We start from the raw sequence: 23728 nt of genomic DNA, 5'->3' as shown, positions 1-23728 counted from the left end.
TTGCAAAGGTCTACCTTTCTGAACAAATTGTATAGGGATTCAAAATAGTATTTTTGGTTGATGCAGTTTGGTTGACAACAATTATAAGGCATTATGGGTTTCCTGGCTGGCAGAATGTTAACATGTTTTAGTAATTAAATAATTTGAGGAACAATAGTTGTTATGATTGCAGTGACTTTACTGCTAATTGGTTGACTTGTTTATCGCACGGGAAGCCCTTTCTCAGGCCAGGGAAAATGTGCATCGAAATTAATATTAAAGAAATGATATGACATATTTGTTAAAAACATTGAAGACTGCTTTGACCAGCAATTCTAGCATGCATCTCTGCCATTCTGCAGCAACTTGGGCACAGTAACAAGAACGATTGATTACTGTACATGCCTAGGCTACATCGTGTCTGAAAGTAAACAGAGGATCGAATATCCTTATCACGGTTGGTTGCAGGTCATGTTTTAGAATGGGTGATCCTGTATTTAGTGAACAGTTAGAAAATTGAATTGGTTGCCATTTGCTAAACATGCATGGTCTATTGATAGCCCGACTGTGCCTTTCTTTCACTGAATCTAATTGTATCTAAGTGACGTGGAGGTTATGAACGCGGCCAGTTTCAGTCCAATTTGTCCAATGATCATAGTGTCCACTATGCATTTTGTTTTCTGTCTGCAATACAAAGGGTCAAGAAGGTAAACATTACTTCCTAGACTAAAGGAAGTTGCCATATTGCTCCCGCTATTGGTTTTGTCTCCCTGTTGCAGATGGGCCTTTCATGTTTTACTCTCCGTTGAAACTTTGCAAGTGTAAGAAATGATTTCTCGTGGATAGTATTTCTCATTATATGATTATATTTTGTTGTTGGGCTTATTTGTCATGTTTTTATTAGTTCTAAGATGGGACTGTTGTTATGTTTTGATGTTGTAGTTATTTTGTATGATTTTATGTTGTTTAACTGAAATAAAGCTCATGGTGATGATGATGAACATGTAGACCATCCGATGTCGGAGGAATTGTTGGGCTACATTACAATATAAAGGAAAAGAACAGTAATCTGTAGGCTGACTCTTACAATGATGTAACATTCTTCAGTCTGAGTAATTTAAGGTGCAGCTTGGCATTGGCATGCGCCATGCAGCTAGGGTTTGTAGTAGCATTCTGATATTTTTGAAGAGTTTGTGGATCTCTATTTTCTAACATAAGATTGAATGTGGCCATGTTGGGTGGACTTGGAGCATCGCTTCTATATAATGGTGACTTCTAAATGATATGTTTTTGGTAGTTTTTGTTGCTACTTGGTGACCATACTCTAGAGAATCGGGGCAGCGTATTGAAAAATAAATTCTACCAGATTCACGTACACTATTTTGTATATTCATTATAAATATGTTACTGATTCTTCAACAGAATGAGGTTTATCAGAAGGTCAATATGTTGGCATTGTAACCAAATTGAATATGAGTGTGTTTACTCATTTTGATTCAAGGCCTATTTACTCAGTGTTGAGTCCTATTAGTATTGCCCTGTGTTTGGGCACAGTCGTAAGAGCTGTTACTTTATAGCTCTTACATCAGAAGCTATACCATGTACAATCCTCGTGAAAAGAAACTACTTTGTCAGAGAGTTATACAGATAACACTCCATATTTATATATGCAATCATTCCCTTATAACATTGTCCTCCATAAGAAATGAAATCATTTAATTTACTGAGTTGGGTCCAGTTTCTGCCACACTTACTTCAAAAATCCACTGGGGTTGTGTCATCACAGTACTAGCTCCCTATTGCCCCCTGTAGAGCTTGTGAGTAATGACACAAAATACAATTCAGCATTCAGTTTACCATCATTTATTACAATTTACAAGATCTGGTTTGTTCCTAAATGAACACCTATATGTACTACGGAACTCTTCTGCAAATAATAAGCTCTTCAGTAAACTAGAATCAGGGATGGAACTATACAAAGTGTGCTTCTCTGAGTGTCCCTGGTTTTCAAACAGCCTAACATAAAAAGCCTGGAACATCTTTTTATCATTCTCTGTTCCTCCAGAGACACTTTATTGTAGTAATCAAAGTGCAAATAATCATGGCCCGCACATTTCCAACGTACTCTTACAAGACCTTGAGCTTCCAGCCTAACCCCAATTTACAACTAATGAAGTTAAACAGGTTTGCCCAAAACATTTTTCATAAACTGATCTCTTAAAGTCGATCCCTATTCTATAAACAGAACATACCAAATTGCTTGTCCTGGGTTAATCACAGTTCTGCCTTTGGCAGGATTTCCAACTAGCACATATTTGCCAGGCCTCTCAATGGCCTCTAACGTCTGTACCACATCAACCTTCTCAGTTTTCTCCATGGTCTTCTATTCTCTCAAGTTTCTCACAGGTCCTTCCACAAGCGTTTTCTCACTCATCACAAAACTCTGAACAGTAAGGAGTAATTCCCCCTCCCTCTCATTTGGATCCATTTCGGACTGACAACATTGTCACACCCAGGGTTGCTCTTATCGGGTTCATCAGGAAGGGCATCTCCATGAGGAATTCCATCTGATATCAAACTCTGTGGCTAGTTCTCTTCCTAGATCCTCTCATCAACCCACCTCTTCAGCTCTCCTGGTTTACCTCTGGCATTGCCATGCAAAATTAACTGTTGTATATAAACAAGCAAATGTACTACCTCTTCTCTTTAGTGGAAGGAAGCCTCTCTCCTTCCTACCAGTCCTTTCACGCAATCTCCAACTTCCCCTCCCTAAATACATCCCTGCTAGAGCCCTCCTCTAACTGAAACTCTCTGCTTGTTCAATGCTTCTCCAAGAAGACAGCGGGGGCCTTGTCCTTATTTTAGATTATCACTGGCTATTCCCACCTAGGAAGCTTGCTGGCAGGGCATGCTGTGTGCTGGCTGGGTACCGGTTCTGGAGCTGTTGGATGGGTCCTCTGAGTCCGGTATCTCCCTCTGTTCCCTGGGAGATGTTTAGGGGAAGGGTCTTGCTTCCCTGTTGGAACTCCTGGCCTTCCTTCACTGGTGGAAGATGCAAGGTAGACTGTACCTTCAGCTCGGGTCCAAATGAGTCCTCCTTACTCATTTCAAAGTCTTCAGGTGATCTGCTAAGTAAGGGGTTCATCCCTCTTTTAAAACCAAATGGGCCCAGTGATTGGTGCAGGCTAAACCCATCTTAATGAACCAATCATCGGTCCCCACCAACAATCTTCTCTTCTGCATGAGGTCAGGAACAGAGTGCTCCGCAACAGGACAGATAATGGGGTGACAACATATACTTAAGTCCTACCCATCTCCCTGTCTGTTGTAGATCAAAGTGTCTCTCTGGTTAACTTCCTGTGCCTCACTATCGACTGGAAAGGGTGGGCAGCTGCTCTTTTTCAATTGTGGCTGGTAAATTCTGGAATTCTATTCCACTCACCCTTCGAGCCATGAAAGACCATTTGGCCTTTCATCATGCTTTAAAAACTACATTTTTTAGGCTGCCTCTTTCTTCCTGTGGTATCCTCCAGCAGCAAGATGCCTCTGGCGTACATGTGCTTTACAAAAATGGACAACATAACATAACATTTAGATCGGTCATGTTCTTCATAATGGGAGTTAATGCTGTAAAACTGTAGTGCCAAATCCTCTTTACAGAGAAAGATCCTTTTTTCTGTTAAGCAGTACCGTCTCTCTGAGGGAAAGACAAGCCTAGGAAATCCCAAATCACCCAACTTCTGGGTGGCACATCAGGTAGTGTCCAGACCACCCTAGTCCCCTGTGACTCCTCATGCAAAAGTGTAGGGGGTTTCTTGAAGTGGCCGCGCACAATGCTACAGTGCTAGTACAGGCTCAATGCCTGTAAATTGGTTGCAAGGATACTGGGTTCTGGCATGCTCTGTGTTCCAATCTGTAGCAGCAGAACAATGAGCATATTTACTCTTGACCGCTCATATACGTGAGGCGATGGTGGTGTGCCCATGTGCAGGATGCACTCAAGTGAATTTAAATTCCTTCTGTAATTTGCGCCATCTTCCTTTCTCTCTTGTGTATGCTAGTTTCATTAGCATCACATGTATCATTGCCCCAAAGGGAGATGTATGCATTTGATGCATGTAACACAAGTAGCCTGCGTGATATGCAATTAAAACACATCCTGCAGTCTAGCATCATTCGTTAGTCTCCGGGATTGTGGATGAACCTTTGTTTCCTGAAAACATAATACACAATGAACAGGAGCAGATCAACAGAGATGCTGCAAATGGAACAGACTATGCAGAATCGACATGGTGGATTCAAATAGAATACTGTACCAATGTAATTGTTTGGCGATGAGTGCCATTGCCTTGGGACCATTCGCCAACAGTTCTGTGCCAGATATTGCTCAGGGATCCACCACAATTCAACACTGAAGGCTTCACTGGTGTCCAGCGGAGTGCCATTGGATGAATGAAGGAGGAGTATCCTGTATAGGAATCCTCCTGCGTGCCGTTGCTTGAATTTGTCTGACTCACAGTGGTGTTCATGCTGGTGATTGTTGGGGGGGCAGGGCTATGCAACTTCCATACAAAGTCAGCAATCGCCACAAGAAGTAACAGGATACAAGAACCCAACTCAGGTGGGCGGAGGAGAACTGCTGCTAACTCCAACCCAGCCTATGCAGAGATGCCCTTCGGTTCCAATCCCTTCTGTGGTCTCTTTTTATATTTGTCACCTTTCCTTTGTAAACTGCATTGGGACCATCATCTGTTTTGATCTTGGCCAATGACTGCACCACCCTTGGGTGCATTCGTTTGGGTCAATCCCATTGTGGGCAAGGTCCCAGTCAGCCAGGAATGAAGGGTAAAACTGCCTTTACTGGGCCAAACTGTCATCCCATGTGTTGATCTGTAGAGTCCATTGGATGGTGGTGTGAGCCAGTCCCATAACTGTGGTGGATGTTGTTTGTGCATGTTGACATGGGTACAGATTCTCTCATAAGGAGGTGAGGAAAGGCCCGCGAGGCAGAGGTTCCATTCACACGGTAAGTGTCTGAGAAAGTGAACCTTTCTTTTTTTTCATTGCTAACCCCCTGGAACTCTGGGTAAGTGTGTAGATTCACTTTCGATTGGGGCGGTCATTGTAGTGCTTCTAATTATACCGAGACATGTTGAATGGGCATGGATATGTTTTGCATTGTCATACCACAAACCTTTCTTTTTCATTCGCTAGCCAAGGGAGCACTTAAAAGGCACAGCCGATGTGCAGCCATCTGTATTGATCCGAGAAGCGAGAAGATCGTCTTTATTGACATTCAAGGCAAATGCTCTCAAGAACCCCGTTATTTGTGTGGGAAATTGTTTGTAACAGAAATCCGTTGTGTGCTTCCGCCGCAGGGTATCACCACAGGGGAGGCAGGGCCCTGCAATGAGTCGCAAAGGCGGCTTTGCCGGCTCTGCGGGCGGCGACATGTATTAGGAGATGTCTGACGGCTCACGCGGGCTCGCCGGAGACCTAAGCCATTCTCTTTCCTCTGCTCCGCAGGCCATGGTGGAGACGGTAAACAACCTCCTCCAACCCCAGGCGCTGAGTGCATGGCGAGACCTGACGACGAGCGAGCAGCTGCGGGCGGCCACCATGCTCCTCGACACCGTGGAGGAGGGCGCCTTCGTGCTGGCGGATAACCTTCTCAAGACCGACATCGTCCGCGAGAGCACCGAGAATCTCCGTGAGTGCCATGTTCCTTCCTGGGCGGGGGCCAGCCCCCCCTCCCCCCATGAGCAACCGTGCAGTGCAGGGGGGACCGCAAGCAAACCGCAGCGCTCACATTCTGAGCTGCAACTAGTTTTGACTTGCATGCAAAATACGAGAACAATGATTTAGAATTATTATTCATTTATACATATATACATATTTATTTAGTGCCTTACTTTTATTAGACGGAACAGACCAAGAAAATATAGTCCATTTGCTTTGCTCTAAACATATTTTCTTAACAACCCGTTCAATGTTAACCAAACTGATGCTTTGAGGCTGATTCATCGCGCACACACACATACACACTCTCTCTCTCTACTCTCTCTCTCTCTCTCTCTCTCTCTCTCTCTCTCTATCTCTCTCTCTCTCTACTCTCCCTTCTCTCTCTCTTTCTCTCTCTACTCTCTTCTCTCTCTCTCTTCTCTCTATTCTCTCTCTACTCTCTCTCTACTCTCTCTCTCTCTCTGTCCCTCTCCCTCTCTCTCTACTCTCCCTTCTCTCTCTTTCTCTCTCTCTACTCTTCTCTCTTTCTCTCTCTCTACTCTCTCTTCTCTCTCTCTTATCTCTCTCTCCCTACTCTCTCTCTCCTCTCTCTCTACTCTCCCTTGTCTCTCTCTCTCTTTCTCTCTCTCTCTACTCTCTTTCTCTCCCTACTCTCCCTCTCTCTCTACTCTCTCTCTCTCTACTCTCTCTCTCTCTCCTCGTGCCACAGATCAAATTAATTGTATCCTGGTCATAAAGAAAAATGTCCCAAGACTGGGATTTCTGCAGGGATGCATATAGACGCAGAGTGGCCGATGGCAATTTCAAAGTTCCTCCCTGGTTCCTCTTGTGTGTGTGATGTAGTTGTGGGTGACTACCAAACTGTCCAACCACACTCCCACAGAATGCCACCCTCCTGTATTCATAATGCAAGTGTTGCTTTCTAGAATGCTCGAACGTTTGCATTTTCATACATTGGCACCTATGTAGCGTTAGCCTAGTTAAGGGGCCCCTGTGCTTAATCACCCTTTATTGAGTGCACTCTCAATCCTCTACTTTTCACTAGTAAGTGGATCGCATTAAGCCAACCAGAATGCGGACTAGAATCTCTGCCATAGACCTAATTCCAATCATTGCAACTTCAGCACCCGCATGACAAGGATCACAGGAACCATTGTCTTCAGCTGTGTAAAGGCAGGGAGAGGCATGCATTTGCAGTTCATTTCCTCAGACTACCAAACACCAATAACAAAACAGAGTGTGCAAAATGTATTGTTGCTCTTTCCCTTTCCATTAAATAACATGACCAGTTACTGTGTGTGCAATATTTTCCCACAATAAAGGCACTTTACTTTTAAGTTGCACAGCTGCATTTGATAATATCCCTATAGACCTTCAAAAGGGTAGTCATCACTTGGGGTACCTTGGTTCCTTGTTTTTGAACTTTGGTGGTGGGTCATTATCCCGCAATAATGAACCATCAGTCAGCCTATATGGCTTAACTATGTATCTATGAAAAACCATCTGCATTCCTTGTTACTCATAAACTTGCTGCATCGCCACACATCTCCCTCTTCATTCTTTCGCTCTCTGTCCTTGGCACTCCCAGGGATGTCATTTGGGGGTCGCCAGGGGTCGCACATGCAACTCCTGTGGTCCCTCTTGCTACCCCTGTAGTCTCCCTTGCTACCCCTTAAAAAAAAAAAGATGGAAGATTCTGGGCTGTGGCCAGTGCAGCGTGGCTCTTTGTTTCTGGAGCGGAAGGCTTTTTTTGTTGAAACAGGGGGTTCCACAAATGTCACACTTTGAGCAGTGACCTTAAGCAAGAAAGAACAGGAATAACAATTTGTCTTGATGGCATTCTATACAGTACTTGCTAGGCTCATTAAAGGGGTGAAAAGTCACGTTCCGTCGCTGCCCATGATGTCACTTTGGAGTGGGTTCAAATGACATCACTTCTTGTGATGTCATCAGATGTCAAGGGTTGTGTGATGTCACTTCCGCAACTCCTGACATTTTTGTGAAATGACGTCCCTGGGCCCACCATTGAAAACCCTGGGTCAGATTATTTTTTTAAATTATTTTATTCTCTAATCTGGCCTCTTATCTCTGTCTAGCCCCATTTTCCACTCACAACTGTTGTTCATTCCTTCCAAAGCACATCACGTGTTGCCTTAGCACCCCTTTCCAATGCATATCGCACCATTCCCTTCTTTCAACCCTTGCACACTGTTTTTCACTGTTCCCTCGTCTGACCACTTCTCTCCCATTGGTTTCCTCCCATACACACACTTATGTGACAGTGTCCTTCTCTCATCCTCCCAACACTTTTTCACTACCTCCTTCATCCACTCTTCCAAAAGTTGTCTCACTTCTCTGTTCACTAGGGTTGAGCTGGACAGTTCACGCAAAACTCAAAATACCCCAATTTCGGGGGTCGAGTCCCACAATCCTTTAGAAATGCCTCAAAGTTCATTTGGGGGTGGTTGGGTTCACTCGGGGTAAGTAATTATGGCCCTCCGAGGGGAGAGTATTCTAATGCCATCCCACAGAGGCCCCATCAGAAGCGCATCTGCCATAATGGAGCCTGGCAGGCCTCTGCGTGCCACTGGAACAGGTTCAACTCGTTTCCTGTTTCTAGCACTCAGTACATGTGTAGTAAACAGCCAAAGGGAGCTATTCTTGGGAGTGTGGCTGATCCTGGCAGTTGTGGGGGGGAGGCAATGGGGTGCAGTGTGGAGGGTAGAGAGGGGCCGATTCACATCCCAAAAGTGACATGCCGAATTGTGGAGGTCACCTCCATACATTTGGATCAGTGACCAGCGAAATTCTGGGAGTTCTGTTTTGGGGATTGTGCTCACCTCTACTCTTCATGCAGCCTTCCAGTGCTTGACCCACTCTCACATGCAAGTTCCAATATCACTGTCCACAACTTGCATTATTCAGAACTTGCCTCACTGCTGCCTAACTCTTCCCAACACGTATTCTTCCACTCTGTCATATGCTGATGAGCACTTCCGGGGTCGGACTGCTACAAGAAATAGGCCCGATCACCCAAAAGAAAAGTCGCCTACCCCTCGCCTCACGACACTTTAACCTTTGATGAGATCACCGGAAGTGATGCCAATTGACCCCACCCCAAAGTGACATCCCGGGAAGCGATGAAACACGACCTTTCACCCTTAGACAAAACAGGAGTGGCATCCAATAGCATTGTCCCCAAGTACACTAAATTACTGTGAATCCAAGCAGACGTCCAAGGCCAAATGATATGTTATTGTATAGCACGTACGCATAAGCTCTTTTTTATAGAACAAATATGCATACAATAACACCCAACCTGTGTTGGTACTCATTTATCGACCTAAGAAGGATGAAAGGCTTTTTTTTTTTCAAATTTTATTTCTTCAAAACTGGCTCAGGCATGGTCAGAAACCACCCCCCACTTCCCAGGGACAATTTCGGCACAGCCACAGGCCAAAAGGCCGAGGGGCCAATCCGACCCTGAGCACTTACCCTCCAGTTGCTGTGTCCTGCTCTTCAAACACTCTTTTATCGCTAAACACCTGTCTCGTTGCAACCCTTTTTAACTTTCCTAATACCTGCAACACTCAGTTGTTTCCTCACAGCTTGAGCGTTTTCCCCACACTTTTCCGCTGCCTGGCTTTTTCTGAATCTGGCGCTAGTCACACTTTTTTGCTCTGCCATCCTCTCCTTATAAAAAACAGACCCTTTCTGTCCAAATGCATTTCTATACTAGCACAAGGGCATACAGTGCCCTGGTGGAAAAGGTTTGAGTCTATTTGACCTAAAACATTTGACCTAATCACATTTGATCAAAATTATTTGACCTTTTTTAGTCTAAAATGCAGGGGGAGACCCCCGCAAACCGCCCCCACTTCCCCTAAAACTAATCTATACCCTTAGCCACCCCCATATATATATTTAATCCAATTTGACAGAAAAAAGGTACAAAAATATTCAGTCAAATGTTTTTAAGTCAATTATGCTAATACCGTGGAAAATGCATTGATTGAATAATTGTTTTTTTTTTGTTTGTTGTACAAGAGAAATGTTTCCACTAGTGCTTATACAGTGTAAACGTTCACTTTTAATGGTGCAGAGTTTGTCATGAAACCCCAGGTGAGCTCAATTAAGGGCTGCCCTGTGCTTAGGAAGAGAAGGCACACTCCGACCGATCATTATGTGAAACTGTAGTGCTCGTTGTGTAGTGACGGAATTAAAGCGAGCGATTGCTTTGTTGCTTTTCTTGTTCACTTCTCATCTACGCAGCAGATCCAGGCCCCCGTAGATGGAGGATGCCTGTGGCCATCTAGTTGCGTTTCATACTTTTCGCCCTATTGTTTGTGATGGTCTAGATTTCTTGTTTACATGCTTTGTAGCCTCTCAGACAGCAGGAGTCCAATTTGTTTGGCTGGTAGTTTAATTATATCTGATATCTGCCCTGGGGCACAGACATTGGAACCAGAAAAAAAATCATAAACTTTGTCAAAGTCATATTAAGCTTTTGAAAATAATTGTTTTTGATATTGCATCGCAGTTGTTATAACCTTTATTTTTTGTGGTCCCTGACACTTTCCCTCCTTATAGAACTGGAGGTTGCAAGGCTGAGTACTGATGTGAACTTGGAGGACCTGAAATTCCCACAGAACCTTGGGCACGGCAGCTCCATTCAGCTCTCGGCGAACACACTGAGACAGAACGGCCGCAACGGTAAGACGCAGTGTCTCCCTTCGTACAGCGCTTAGTGTGGCGACCTTTGCCGCTTGAGATGCCATCCACCCACTCCGGGGAAAGCCATCTCAGTGGATCCCATCTCCAGGAAAATTCAATGCCAGTCCAAGCGACCAAAAATGCGCAAACTGAGAAAAATGTAGAAAGCACTCACATTTGAAAAAAAAAAGAAGCATGTTAAAATTAAAAATTAAATATAATGCATTAATTGGGGAGAAAAGATCAAACAAGAAGCAGAATAAAGTAGGAATGAAAAAAGGCAAACAAAAATAGAGTACGATAAAGAGGGAGGAGAGGTCAATATACTCAAAAGGCAGGGTAACCTTGGTGTTCCCGTTTTTGTTAGTAAATGTAAAATGTTAAAGGTATTTGTACCTTGCACTGTCACCAACTGCATTGGTCCCCAGGCGCTCACACAGTTCTGCAAAAGTGAAGGCGGGGTGTTAGGAGAAGAGGTAGTATGATAGTGAGAAAGGGTGGTGTCCTGTTGGCAGCTTCAGTTCGGTATACACCGTGCGCTGAGCTTTGGTGCGAGTGTCTGATCGGTATCAGTCCTTGTGTGTTGTTGGTGCAGTTTATGTGTTGTTTGTTGTTGCGGTGTGGTGAAGTGCCTGCAGCTTGCTGTGCGATAGGTGGTTGTGTGAGTTTTTATGTGAGTTAAGTATGCAGAAATGTTTAGCTTTTTGGTAATTGGGGGATATGTTTCGCAGCTAACCTTCGCAGTATGGGTAGATGCCTAGATTTGAGAACCCTGTATGGTGGGGGGTGCTAGGTCTCACAATACACTGTATTCCACCATACGACAGGCAAGAGTGTAGGCCACACCTAGATTTGGGTGTCCTGCAAAGTCGTGGTGAGGCCTAGGCTTCACAATACACTACGTTTAACCATATTGAAGGAATCCTGTATCCATCGATAGAGACTACATCCTTTAATGTAAGTTTTAATAAATGTTTGTATCAACTAAACTCCCAGTTAAAGTACTAGGAGAGCAATGCTCAGAAAAATCCAACGCAAACATATATCGATATATGATTGTGATAAAGACAACTCTCGCACACCTTGGTGAAAACCAATACAGGATTCAACAAGCGAGGAACAAGAGTTGAATTAAGCAAAGGAGTGAGGAATGTAACTTAAAGAGCACAGTACCAAATTAGCAATGATTGGGCGATATCTGGCTATAAATGGGTGATCTTAGGGGGTCCAAGGAAGGTCATCTCTGCCTTTGCAAATTGTAATCGCTGAGCAAAGAAAGATTACACATATGCATTGTGGTGCTACTCTCTGTCTCTTCGAGTTGAAACTGCTCTTTCCACAGAGTAATCTGAACAGAGTGCCAAATGCACTTCCTTCAGTCAGTGGCACATGCCCCACTCTATCAACTAAAGAATGCTTTCACCATCAATCTCATAAACTGGCAAGGACTACCTTGGAGTCCCACTGTACAGTAATACCTGGGAGGCTGGTGGGTAGGCAGAGCAGGAGAACTCGAATTTGTTCAGCGGCAGCATCTTTACAGAGCTCTCAGGTTTCCTGTGGACATGCATGAGAAGGCCTTCCAATCCTGTTGTTTTTGTTTTCGAATTCTGGGATTCGCTGCTTAACTGAGGGCCACAGGAAACTTGAGCGCTCAGTCCATGTCCAAATTCATATAGTAAAATACTTAATCTGACCAGACTACTCAGTGCATGGGCAGCTTCCTGTGTGTCCTTCCCTCTTGCCACCTGCGCCTCCCTCTCATTAACAAGGGGCACAGACTTCAGTCCAAAGGTGCCCAACAGGCAGGCTTTGAGTTCAAGTGGAAGGGTAACCTGGGTCAGATCGCGTATCGAACTGGAGAACTTCCAACAGTAAATTGGACGGCTTTTCGGGGTGGGCATGTAATGTACTATTTTTCAGCATAGCCTGCCAACTGTGTACCCACAGAACCGCTAAAAGAAAATGACAAAGGGGCGGAGCCCGAGGCATTGCTAGGGGTGGGGCTCTGGGGGGGGCTGCAGCCCCCGATCTTTTGGTTGTAGCCCCAGCTAGCTAGCCCCGAGTCCCGACAATCCTAGCAGTAGCGTAGCCCCAGATCTTTTTCAGAACAAGCATCACCCCTGGGCGGAGGATATCGTTTGAAAGAGGAAAATGGAGATAGAAGAGTGTTGGCCTTGCCTGTCTGACCTAGAGGATTCTGGGCTGCTTGTAGTCTCCCAGTGAGCAATCATTCCCGTCATTGAAATGTTGCTGTATATTCAATAACTGATTGCCTTCGTGGATTACAACTCACCTTCACCGCTCACTGTCTCCACTTTCAACAGCTGGTCTTGCTTGGTGATCTTGTTTCTTTTCCACAGCTGCTTTACCTTTGCGACATGTTCACAGAGGAATTCTACCTAGTTCATTGATCCTACTTTCTAATAGAAGTGTCCGCCATTCCTTCATGATGAGATAGGAGTGTTGGTGGGCTGTTCTAAACAGAGAGTCAGCAGAAGGTCATAACCAATGTTACAAGGACTGCTGTTTCTCTCCCAACATTCTGCGTCAATGCTCCCCTGGCCAGCATTTGACCTGGACAATGTTTACTGCAAGGTTCTGAGCGCATTACCCCACAGTCTTCTTCTGTTTTTCTAACTAGCTTTAGTTATGTTTGCAATTTATTAATGTCTTTATAATCCTGGGGGGAGGCTTTATACAGGTGTTAGCATTCTATACTTTTGTTGTGCTGCCTCGTCTTTGCCTCAGCACATAACTTGGGTGTGGGTCAGTAATACCTATAATAACCCCTTAACCCCACACTGTAATATGGCAATAATAACATATTTGCTGGGCTTCACCATCTGGTAATGGTCTGTGGCTCAATCCAGTAAAGCCCTCCAAATGATTATTAATTTATTTATTACGAACTTAATACCCAGAGGTTTCTAAGCACGGCCTCGGGGATCAAATCTGTGTTGCTCTGTGACGCCTTGCTTCCAAGACGAGCGCGTTGCACCTGAGCTATCCTATTGGCGTTATTATTGCCATTAGGACCCAGAGGCAAACCCGGCTGTGCTGCTTTGTTCGTAGTAGCAGCCGGGGAGAGTCAGGATTGCCATAGAAATGGAAGGTAGGGCTTCACTCAGAGCCCCTCTTTCATTTCCATGGCTGAAACAGGAAGCCAATTGGTGTGGCCCCGGCAGAAGAGTCCTATTAAGGCAAGGAGAGGGCTGTGGGGGGATTTGAAGGGCTGGTGATGGGGCAGGAGGCCGGGCAGGAGGAAGAACAGGCAGCGCTGGTTGGAGGGCGGGTGTGCAGAGCACTCCGGATGCTCCGAACTCGGACTTGTGTTGCATCAGCCATAATTTGGGGCTAGTGCTGGGTTATTAGGCATAAGATCATCCAATAATATTTTCATAAGATAGGGAACAATGTTGAGGATAAAGTCACTTCATTCTGAAACTCACTCATTTTCCACTCGAGCTTCAGTTGACCGGTCTCTAGGGTTTTCTTCTTGACTGACATGAATCGTCACCTTTGTAACAGTAGACCTCAATTCAAACTATAATGTGTTGACCTCTCCTATCAAAAGCATGTTTCTCAGGAATACAGTAGGTCTTTGGACCTCTACTTGTGTGTAGAATTTCAAGCTTGTGCTTGAATCATGGTTGTTACTTGTGAGATTTAAATTCATCATTTTTGAAGCTGTGACTTTTATAACCAGGATCACATCCATTAAACTGCCCACTTTGCTTCCTTCGCAATGTGGGACTGTAATGGATTCAGGCCAGCAGATCGCAAATAGGTTATCCTTTTGGTGTGTTTTTCTTTTGATGACTTGTGTATGCGATTTCTTATTGGCCAGACCTTATCCACAGTTCTTCCTTTGGGGCATTTGGAGTCTCTTGTGGGAGATAGATGGCTTTCTTCGAGAACTGACATTGGACTAATGCATGATAATATGCACCACACATGGTCACAGCTATTTGTTGGTTTCCTGAAAGAGGTTTTGGTGAGGATTTAGCTTTTCATTTTTGGCCATTTGTTACCAAGAAGGGCCTGAAAACATGCCGGAAAGGTGTTGTATGCATGAGCAGTACAAATCGATGTTATTGGGGAAGCAGGTTTATCCAGCTAGAGGAACCAGACTACTCCTCACTCCCCCCAGCCTAGGTTTACTGATGTGTGGCTAAATGTATACAGATCAGCCCATAGGAAATTACACATCAGTATCTCCTACTGAAGGAATCCATGCCTGTGACAAATTGACTTCTGCTCTGCATAACTACAAGGATGCGTAGAAGCTAAAATGCCCACTCAGCCTTCACACTTCTACAAACCAAGAGCCAACACAATTATAAAGGTAAACATCGGCACAGTCAAGAGATGTACCTCCATCGACGTTTTGTTGTAAAATGGGCAGAGGGAGGCTGTACTCTTAAGAGGGGTGTGAATGTGGGTCCGTAGCACCCTCAGACAGAAAAGTATAACGCTCCAAAATAAAGGGATGGCCAATAAAGGTTCTATACAAATATATACATTTTAATAAGCACACCATGTACAATAATAACTAACTAGAAAAAACACTACACAAAACACCCCCTGACAAAAGAACACTCATTAAGCAAAGATTGCAGATGCAGCACTCTGGTCGTGAACCAGGAGTGAAAGACAAGCAAAAGCAACAGGGTTCTTGAAAAGGGATGTGCACCTGTGAGAAAATAGGATTCAAAGTGATCTAAGTAGTCTCTACGGCCCAAAAATGGACCAAGGGGAGAGCTAGCAGTCAATGGTATCTTCTTTGCAGTTGTTGGTGGCTCAGTAGCACCAGACCAGATTTCTTGGCACTATCTGAAGATCAGGAGAGAGATGGTTCAAATGTGTGGAACATTTCTTGAAACATGCTCCACATAGTTCAACAGCAAAAAACCCTAGCATCCCGGCTGTATTGGTTCTCAAGGTGGTGTGAGTTCAATCCAGGGACTCATGGACCTGATGGTTCCTTTTCTCGTGCTTCCAAACATGGGGGAGGCTGGCACACAACTGCAGGGGCCCTGCAATACAGTGAGGTCCTGGGTACCGCTGTGGCTGGCAGAGGGGCGGTCTTGCTGAAGCAGCAGGTAACTTCTTAGGTTGCTACGAGTCCCACTCAGGTACTCCGGGACAAGATGCGTCCTTGTTCTCAATCTCCCAAACACTGGGGAGGCTGGCACATAACTGCAGCAGTCCTCCAACACAGTGAGGACCAGGGTACTGCTGTGGCCGGCAGCGAGGCAAGTCCTGCTCCAGCAGCAGATCACCTCCAATGGTCCCTGGGGATGGTTAGGACACAGAGCTGGTCTCTGCCTTCGAACACCTGCCATCACCTCACAACTGGAAGACTTTAGAAAGAACTGCTCTTAGCAGGGTTCGGTAAAATATTCAGGATGGTTCAAGATGATTCAACGTAGTGGTGGGAGACGCCTACTCTTATAGTCCCGATGTGATTATACTAAAGCTAGCATCATCCTGGGGTCTTCTCCCTGCCCTTGAAATGAGTGCACATTGCCCTTCTGATATCACACCAAAAGTGCTTTGTGCTATAGGAAATGGAGAGGACAAGACAGAGAAAGAGGGACAGAGACTGTTAAATCTGCCTCCTTCCCCTTTCAATACAAAGACCATTAGAAATGCAGACCCCCTGGTGTAAGGTCTGGCTCTTTATGAATCGGTGTGCCCTTTCATTCCTGTTCCCATGCCAGCATCCTGTTGAGTGGCTGTTCCAGGGAGAATGGGGGATACCTGCCCTTACCAAGGAACAAATAGAAGCAACCCCCTAAGGTGGGTCCTGCCAAGGGACAGACGTGGGCCTTGTCTGGGAGGAACACAAGTAATCTGTCCACAGCTGAACTGGGGTCACAGGGCTGACACATGTGGGAGATCAATTTAATGTGGCTAGGATAACTCTGAGAGATGCTGGCCACTATACCCTAACTCAGGTATGGCTTATATTTACAGTTTTATGTGCCACCAGGACAACACCTTCAGGGTTATGGAGTTTCTGGAACACAGGTGCATATTTGAAATGCATCCCTTGCACAGCAAAGACCTGGGTGTCACTGCAGATTGCTGAATGTGTTCTGTGCCACTGGTAGAGCAGATGCTGCGAATCAGGGCAGTGATGCACCTCAGCAGAAGTACACACTAAGCTTATGAAAGGGGAATATGTCCTTTGAGAGATGGAATTGATAGCATTGTTTGATTACTTAATACAAATCAAAATGCCAGGACTCTCACACCCTTGCCAGATGGCAATTCATTACAATGCCATTTTAACATGTCAATTATGGCTCAACAATTGGCTACCAATATTTTTACAATTACGTTGTATTTCTGTGGTGGGAGAGTGCCCTCTGTTCCGCTATGCTGCAAAATCAGAGTCATGTACTCCAAGGTCTGGAAGTGACAGGTGAAGTAGCCTGATTTTTAAAAACTTTCGAACTTGCCAAAAATGGTAGACACATCGTTTTTAGTTGTTTACGTATGTTCCAAGTAGTTCACAGACCCATTTAAACAGCATACATGTGTGCATCTGTAATACACAGGGACTAGATCTGTGAGAGGTGTGCACCAGTACCAAAACGTGCGCTGTGGAAAGTATCCAGATTTGCGCTGTCAGTGAAAGTTCGAGTGAAGATCACTGCCTTTGCAGCTCAACCGTTAGCCTTTGCAGCTCAACCGTTAGGTTAAGTCGGGTAAAATTGATGAAATGACAGTCAATGTCTAAGACGTAAACTTGACCAGCTTTCTATGTTCAACACCGCCTCAACGTCTGGTTTATTTATTCAGTATGAGTTTCAAAAGTCAAAAGGATTTTTTTCCAATTTGAGTGATTTGATAACCCGTTCCCCATCCACTTGCATAATGGGTGTGCACGATAGCTCGTGGGCAAAAAGTTCTCTAGCAGCTTATCAGAAGCAGAAATGTGCACGTTCCCTTTTTGATGTAGCCGTTATTTGCAACACATCCTCCTGGCATTGCTGTAGACCAACCCTCCTCAAAAGTGTATGGATCCGATGGTCAACAAAACATACAAGTGGATCAGGATTTACATACGCCCAGCTTCTCCAATCAACATACACTCTTCAAAGGGTTCGGAGATTCAAGCCCCAGGGCTATATGGTAATCTTTCATCCTTTTAATCCAAAAGTGAGCAAATTGATCTTCAAAGTCTCTGCAATCATTTGTAATTGCTAGAGACGTCCTATACAGAATGAACAGCTTATACATTTTGCACATCCCTGATATCTGGAGCTGCATCACTTGGCTCTCCAGTTGGTTTGGAATACAAATTCCTTCAGATGTAGTAGGCCTAGTCAATGGTGATGGAGCATGAGAGGTGTTGTCCAAAACAGCTGGAGGGCAGGAGCATGATGTACTGGAACACGGCTGATAATGAATTCAGTCTTTGGATTTTCTCTGGTACTGGTGGGAGTATTTCATGGTTCTTAAATCATTTTAATACTGTAATGGTCTCGGGTGAGTATTGGTACTGAAATTCAGGTCTCTGATGGCCTGTTGGCTGCCGTGCACAATAGTTGCCTTTGGTGACACGCTATGAGCACTTTACATTGCACCTGCGACTCCTTAAGAAATGGAGTGACAAGCATTTCATATCCAACTACAGGAGGTATTAGAACATCACAAACACTCAAGCTACAGTGAGTTTTCTGCTGCGTTGGAGACAATCCTCTCCAGCGCATTTGCAGTTGTGACTTGTCACATCTGTTCTTTGACTTGTTACGTCTGCTCTGCGATTCATTCTCTTGAATGTCTGTTCTGTACCATAGATGGAAAAAGGCCTCACTAAATTTGTTGCACATGTCCTACATGTCTGCTGTGTCTGGCAGCAGTGTGTTGCTAGTCTTCAACGATTTGCATGTGCATAGCAGGATCCCTGCAATGAAACTATTTTCCAGATTGCCATTGACAAAATGTCAGGCGACTACAGCAGTGGCCTTCATCCATCTCAACCCACTCCCTGGTTTCAGATCCGCCTGAGAGCCTGGAGATCATGCACATAGCAGTGGTGCGTGGTATAAATCCCAGTATCGTAACATGAACTTTCACACAACTTCTCAAGGGTGGCAATGTTTCATCTGAAAACATTGCACAAGCACAGTTTCCCTCATGTGTCATCTGATATTACTACAATCAGTGTCACTGAAAATCTACAACAGAACGATGTCCACTGTCTGTTAGCATGTATAGGGTTTGGTACCTTATTTTGAATGGCCCACTGATGGAATGGTTTATTTTTCATGTGCATACTGTAAGGAATGCATGGTGGTAATAGTAAGTCAGACACAAGTGACCACAGTTCAAGGGTGTTTATTGAACCTTTGTAAGGGTATGATAAAAGCCTATCTAAGATGAGAGCAAGCTACGACCATTAAATAATAAAGAAGGCAATCCTAGTGGAGTCTTGTCAACATTAAAGGGCCTCTACTAAAAACCCTATTGCCAATCCTTACTTCTAATTTACAAAAAGTGCGGGGCGAAGTTCATGAAAAAGAAAGAAGAGTTCACAAATGGATAAGTCAGGATGATTGGGCCAATGGCCTCCCTTGCCCAGGTTTTCAGCACAGGGCAAGGCAGGTCATTCGAGTAAAGTACATACTCTGGCACTAGGATGCAGTTCAATTTCCACAGTTCAGTACCTTCTGTGTCCAAGCCTCTTTACTCCTGGTAAGTCTCTTGACTCAGAGGGCATTCTGAACAAAAATAATAAAGAAATGTTCCTTTCTCTCCATCTGTATTCAGGTAGGGTGTTCACCCTTGAACCCCCTCAGCCGGGCACAGATCCCTTTCTTTTGGTCATTTAGTCGCCCTCAGCTGGGCTCATACCGATTGCGATGTACTTCAGACTATCGAAGACTTTCAAATGTGCACAGGATTTAGCATGACCCGTTTCATGACCACTTCAATCTTAGTATTCCTTTTTCTCACACTCGGCATCAGTTGGATACCTAACAAAGACCTTTGAATGAGTGCCCGCGTGGCACCGGACCTCTCTGTGTATGGTATCTTGGGTTGCCTCCCAAAGTTCAATCACAAAGTTCAATTACTTCTTTGGTTCCAATTACACCCGCGTCGCTCATCGCCAATACCTCACACACTGTTCTCTTTATACAAAGTTGCCGCTTGCAACCTTGGTTCAAAACACAAGCTGGCTTGATATCAGTCTTTCTGACTCACTGGCTGTGCTGTCTTTTGCGATGCCGCTTTGGTGTAGGAGCTAAGGACAGTACCAGGGGGCAAGCGCTCCTCCCCACCTGGGTAATCGACGCGGGAGAGACCTGGGTACCTACGACACACTGTACTGGTTTGATCAGCCTTCGTTCCTGGTCTTTCGTTTCTTACTTTCCAAGGCTCATGAAAGTAACGATCTTTAGATGTCAAGGGTACTTCCCTCCTTGTGACCCTCTCTGGTCTCGCCGCCTTTCTCCTTGTATTAAACTGCCATCTTGGAACTGCTGTCTGGTATGTTTTGCCTTGCTCAGAGTGTGCTCAGTCTTTTATCCGTGTGGGGAAGTGTGATGGAAGTCAGGTGTGTGTAATGATCTGTAATCGCCTGACCATGGTGTTGGGACATGTCAGGTATACAGCTCTGGTGTTAGTCTGTTGTCACTCAAAGAGAACAGTCCATGAGAACGTGTTTGTGCCGGGAAAAGGAGGGGGGGGTTGAGTTTCTAGGTATACTACTTCATAGGATGGGGAAAAGATTTTATAGGGAAGGGGATACCACGACTCACCCTCCGATGTCCCACTTCCAACCCCCGAAGACCACCATCCAGTTGATCCTCCTGCACTGGACCACTCCTAGGAACAGGATCCAAAAGTGATGGCCGTGTCCTGGCCACCTGGATGACAGATCCCCTGGGTCTCTTCAGCCAATTGAGTAGGCCTATATAATTGGAAGGTCAATGAAGTTCCTCGGAAGGGCTTGTATACCGAAGATGTCTATTTTATTGCATTTCTTTTGGTTCTCTTCCAGATGCACGGTTTCTAAATGTTACATATTGTGTTTGAGAACCTATGCTCTTTTCCCTAACAATCGAGAATATCTAGCCCCCGCTCTCAAGAGCCCCCCTCTCTCCTAATGACCTCAACCTTTCAATATTTGACACTGTCAGATGTGCTAAAAGAGGATCAGACTGTCCTTAATAGACTAGTTTTGGCCTTTCATAGATTTAGTTGGGAGAGGATGTATCAGTCTCTGCCTTGTATGAGTTTAAGTGCAAACACATTTTTAGTTTGGGATTTTAGGTGGTAGAGCCACCTATAAGCCGAAACTATTGTATTAGAGTACAGATAGGGAGAAATGGTATATGAAGAGGGCGCTTTAAAGTGTTATTTGGTTATGTGTCCACCCATTGGCCATTGCCACCCAGTTCCTTCCCCTCCTGGGAACTCTAGGAGCTCGCTTTAATAAAGCCTTACCAACAAACATTGCACCCGAAGTACCACACAGTGTTTTTCATAGCAGTCTTCAGAGTTAATGACTTAATTGGCGTAGTAAACATACTACTGTTTTAATAAAAATGCCTAAACCAGGCTTGCTTTCAGCCTCTCAATTTATACGCACTCTGTGTGTTCTTCACTGGAGTCCTTTTAAAACAAGTTTTGGCAAAGCCAAAGGTTTTGGCTTGTGTATAAGCATTAGTCATTTACCAGGCACTGCTATTAGATGACCAGGTACTCGCCCATTTCACACCTACTACCATCAAGGGCCAATTAAGACCACTGCGGAAATGCCTACACAAAATCCAAAATCTTGGCATTGCAAATGCTTGTTAGAACTGTTTTGGAAAAATTAGCCAGGTGTATTTTTTCAGATTAATCTGGACATGGCTCACTTGCTGAAGAATATCCCATACTAGTGGTACCACCCAGCGTTGCCCGGAACTGTAGCGGACATGTATGTGGGGATCTGCTATAGCATTGTGTATGTTTTATTGTGCCATAACGTCCTATTTTTGAAAAATCGCAAAATCGGCAAGCTCCCTAAATCGCCTATACTGATACCACAGGGCCAGACCCTGCCCTGTGCAGGGTGAAGGGGTGGGGTTGGTCAGATTTCACTATCGCCAGTACCCACCAGACTGCTATGCTGACCTTGAGCCACAATTTCAGCCCACCAACTGTTATGAGGCTGGAGCCAACCCCGAACATACAAACACACTTTCATAAATACATATATGACGACTGCACAGAAACATACCCACCTTTGATGTCAGCCTGCCAAGATTGCCTGGTTTCCATAATGCTGCACTCCTGATTATGCCACTGGTTCCAGGAATTCTGACACAGAGAAATATTTTGAAACACTGTGGGGGATTAAGAAAATTAGCTTTCAGGATGATCATAATATTCACGCATTTATTAATCAACAGATCGTGTGCTCCGGTCCAGGGTGGACATAATGGCCCATCACATGTCTGATGGATGAGGGGCGATGTTCTATGTGCATTACACCACCTGGGCAAAAGCAGAGCAATTTGTCATCCCGCTCACCACCTGCACTGTATCTCAATTCTCAGCTCACCATATTTTAATGAAACGCTGCGAGCCTGAAGTGGAATGGGAAAGAGTGGCTATACGCCAAGATTTATAACCTTGCCCTGGTCGTCCTCTCAGAGTGGTTATTTAATATCGGCTGTAATATGAAATGTTTTTATGAAGTCCTATGGCCCATTCAGACCGACCAATGTCAGGGTCGCGCTGTTGCGCAGCCCACCACCATTCTGCATATTGAACCAGCACACGCTCTAGTCCTGATAAAGCCGGCCTATGGGGAATGCAGCCAACAGGCCACTTGGTGTGTTTTGCTTTACAGTGATTTCAATCCCCTCGATTAATTGTCTCTGGAAAACGTTATTGTACATTGCGCGTCCGTACCATTGCCAGCGTTCTTTATGGGCCAATGATCGGAGCCGAGCTGGCGCTCCCTTGATTCATGGGCTCTGTTCCGTGCCTTGGCCCTTTGTGGACCAAATTGGGAAGTGCCAGGTTCCCTTTTACTAATGGAGTCTGACAAATTTCTTTATGAGCCCCATTAACGTAAATGCTTTGCTCATTTGCTTTATTGTTCTGTAATGAGTGCAGTCTGCAGAGGTTTCTGTGCAGCGGTGGCTGGTGCTCCGGCGATGAGACAGGGGTCTGCCACTGATCAAGCTGCGCCATCAGCTTGAAGTTGACTTGTTAGCACCCTACAGCTGCCCAGACCTGCGTTGCCACAGAAGGCTATGCAAATGTGCAGTGCACAAATGAGTCAGCAGGAAGAAATGTAGAATGTTCTATACACAACGGCGTCTCCAGACTCTTTTGATTGGGGTGGCCCAAGTGAGGCACTGACTTATGCAGGGGTGGCATGAAGTACGAGCGCACACACACACACATAATGATAATAGTTTAGGATAATGGGGTGTCACCTGGGGTGGCCAATCGGATTCCAGGAGTAGCAGGTGCTATCTCTGGACACGCCCATGGCTATAAAATGATAAGGCAGCCGAATAGCCAAACAAATAAACTACAAGTGGGCCTGGCAAGGACCAACTCTTCCTGTGGGGGAGATCTTGGGAAACTGTGAAGAGGCAATGAATAAGGAAGATGGGGGTGATTCAATACCTTGGCCCAAATGCTGTGTCTAGCGGTGAGACCGCATGTGCGGGCCAGTCTAGGATGTGTGTTATGTGGAAAAGGGAATTTGTATTTTCGTGTCTGGCTGCTTGATGGACTGCCAGGTGGGCTTAATTCCATTCAAGATGGCTGTTTGAACTGTTTAGGTGAGGAGTGTATTGCTGCACTATAGGTATTCGGGTAGCTTTTTAATTGCACTTAGCCTGACCAATCCAGGCTTGGCTTTTTCCATTATCCAGGCTAAGGACTTACATTCGAGAACCTCTCAGGGTTTGCATCTTCGTATGTGAGGCACGTTGGCTACTAGGGTGTTCTGCGTTTACTTTTTGACTGACATGTGTGTGTCCTCTGTTGCGTGTAGGCTTTCTCACCAATATACCTCATGCCAGACATGGGCTTGCATGTGGCTTGGATTGAAATGCTGCATCTATTGCATTTGTGGATCCTTCATCCGGTTGGAAAGATGTGGGTCACCAAGTTAAATTGGCACAGAGAGTTGTAGCTGGAGGGGAGAGGTGTGCAGGATTTTCATTCTTGGTGCCAAATTCATGAATTGTGCACAACAGTGAGTGTTTTAAACTTGTATTCAGGGAGGGAAGCATATACACCACTGTTCAGAATTGAGATA

At 45.0% G+C, this 23728-nt stretch overlaps 1 protein-coding gene across 11 annotated transcripts in view; it reads left to right on the top strand.

Moving 5' to 3' along the window:
- Positions 1–23728, top strand: part of ADGRL3 (adhesion G protein-coupled receptor L3) — a 1472013-nt gene that overhangs the window by 1273622 nt on the left and 174663 nt on the right. For all 11 annotated transcript variants that reach the window (XM_069626103.1, XM_069626104.1, XM_069626102.1 and 8 more), the window contains 2 exons: positions 5506–5689; positions 10312–10434. In XM_069626103.1, coding sequence (XP_069482204.1) covers positions 5506–5689; positions 10312–10434 — 307 coding nt within the window. The remainder of the gene's footprint in view (positions 1–5505; positions 5690–10311; positions 10435–23728) is intronic.

This window comes from Ambystoma mexicanum, chromosome 6p (assembly GCF_040938575.1).
Source record: "Ambystoma mexicanum isolate Mex_15411 chromosome 6p, UKY_AmexF1_1, whole genome shotgun sequence".
In the NCBI taxonomy this organism is placed as follows: domain Eukaryota; kingdom Metazoa; phylum Chordata; class Amphibia; order Caudata; family Ambystomatidae; genus Ambystoma; species Ambystoma mexicanum.
The sequence above is the reverse complement of the archived record's forward strand: the minus strand, read 5'-3'. Positions and strand labels throughout refer to the sequence as shown.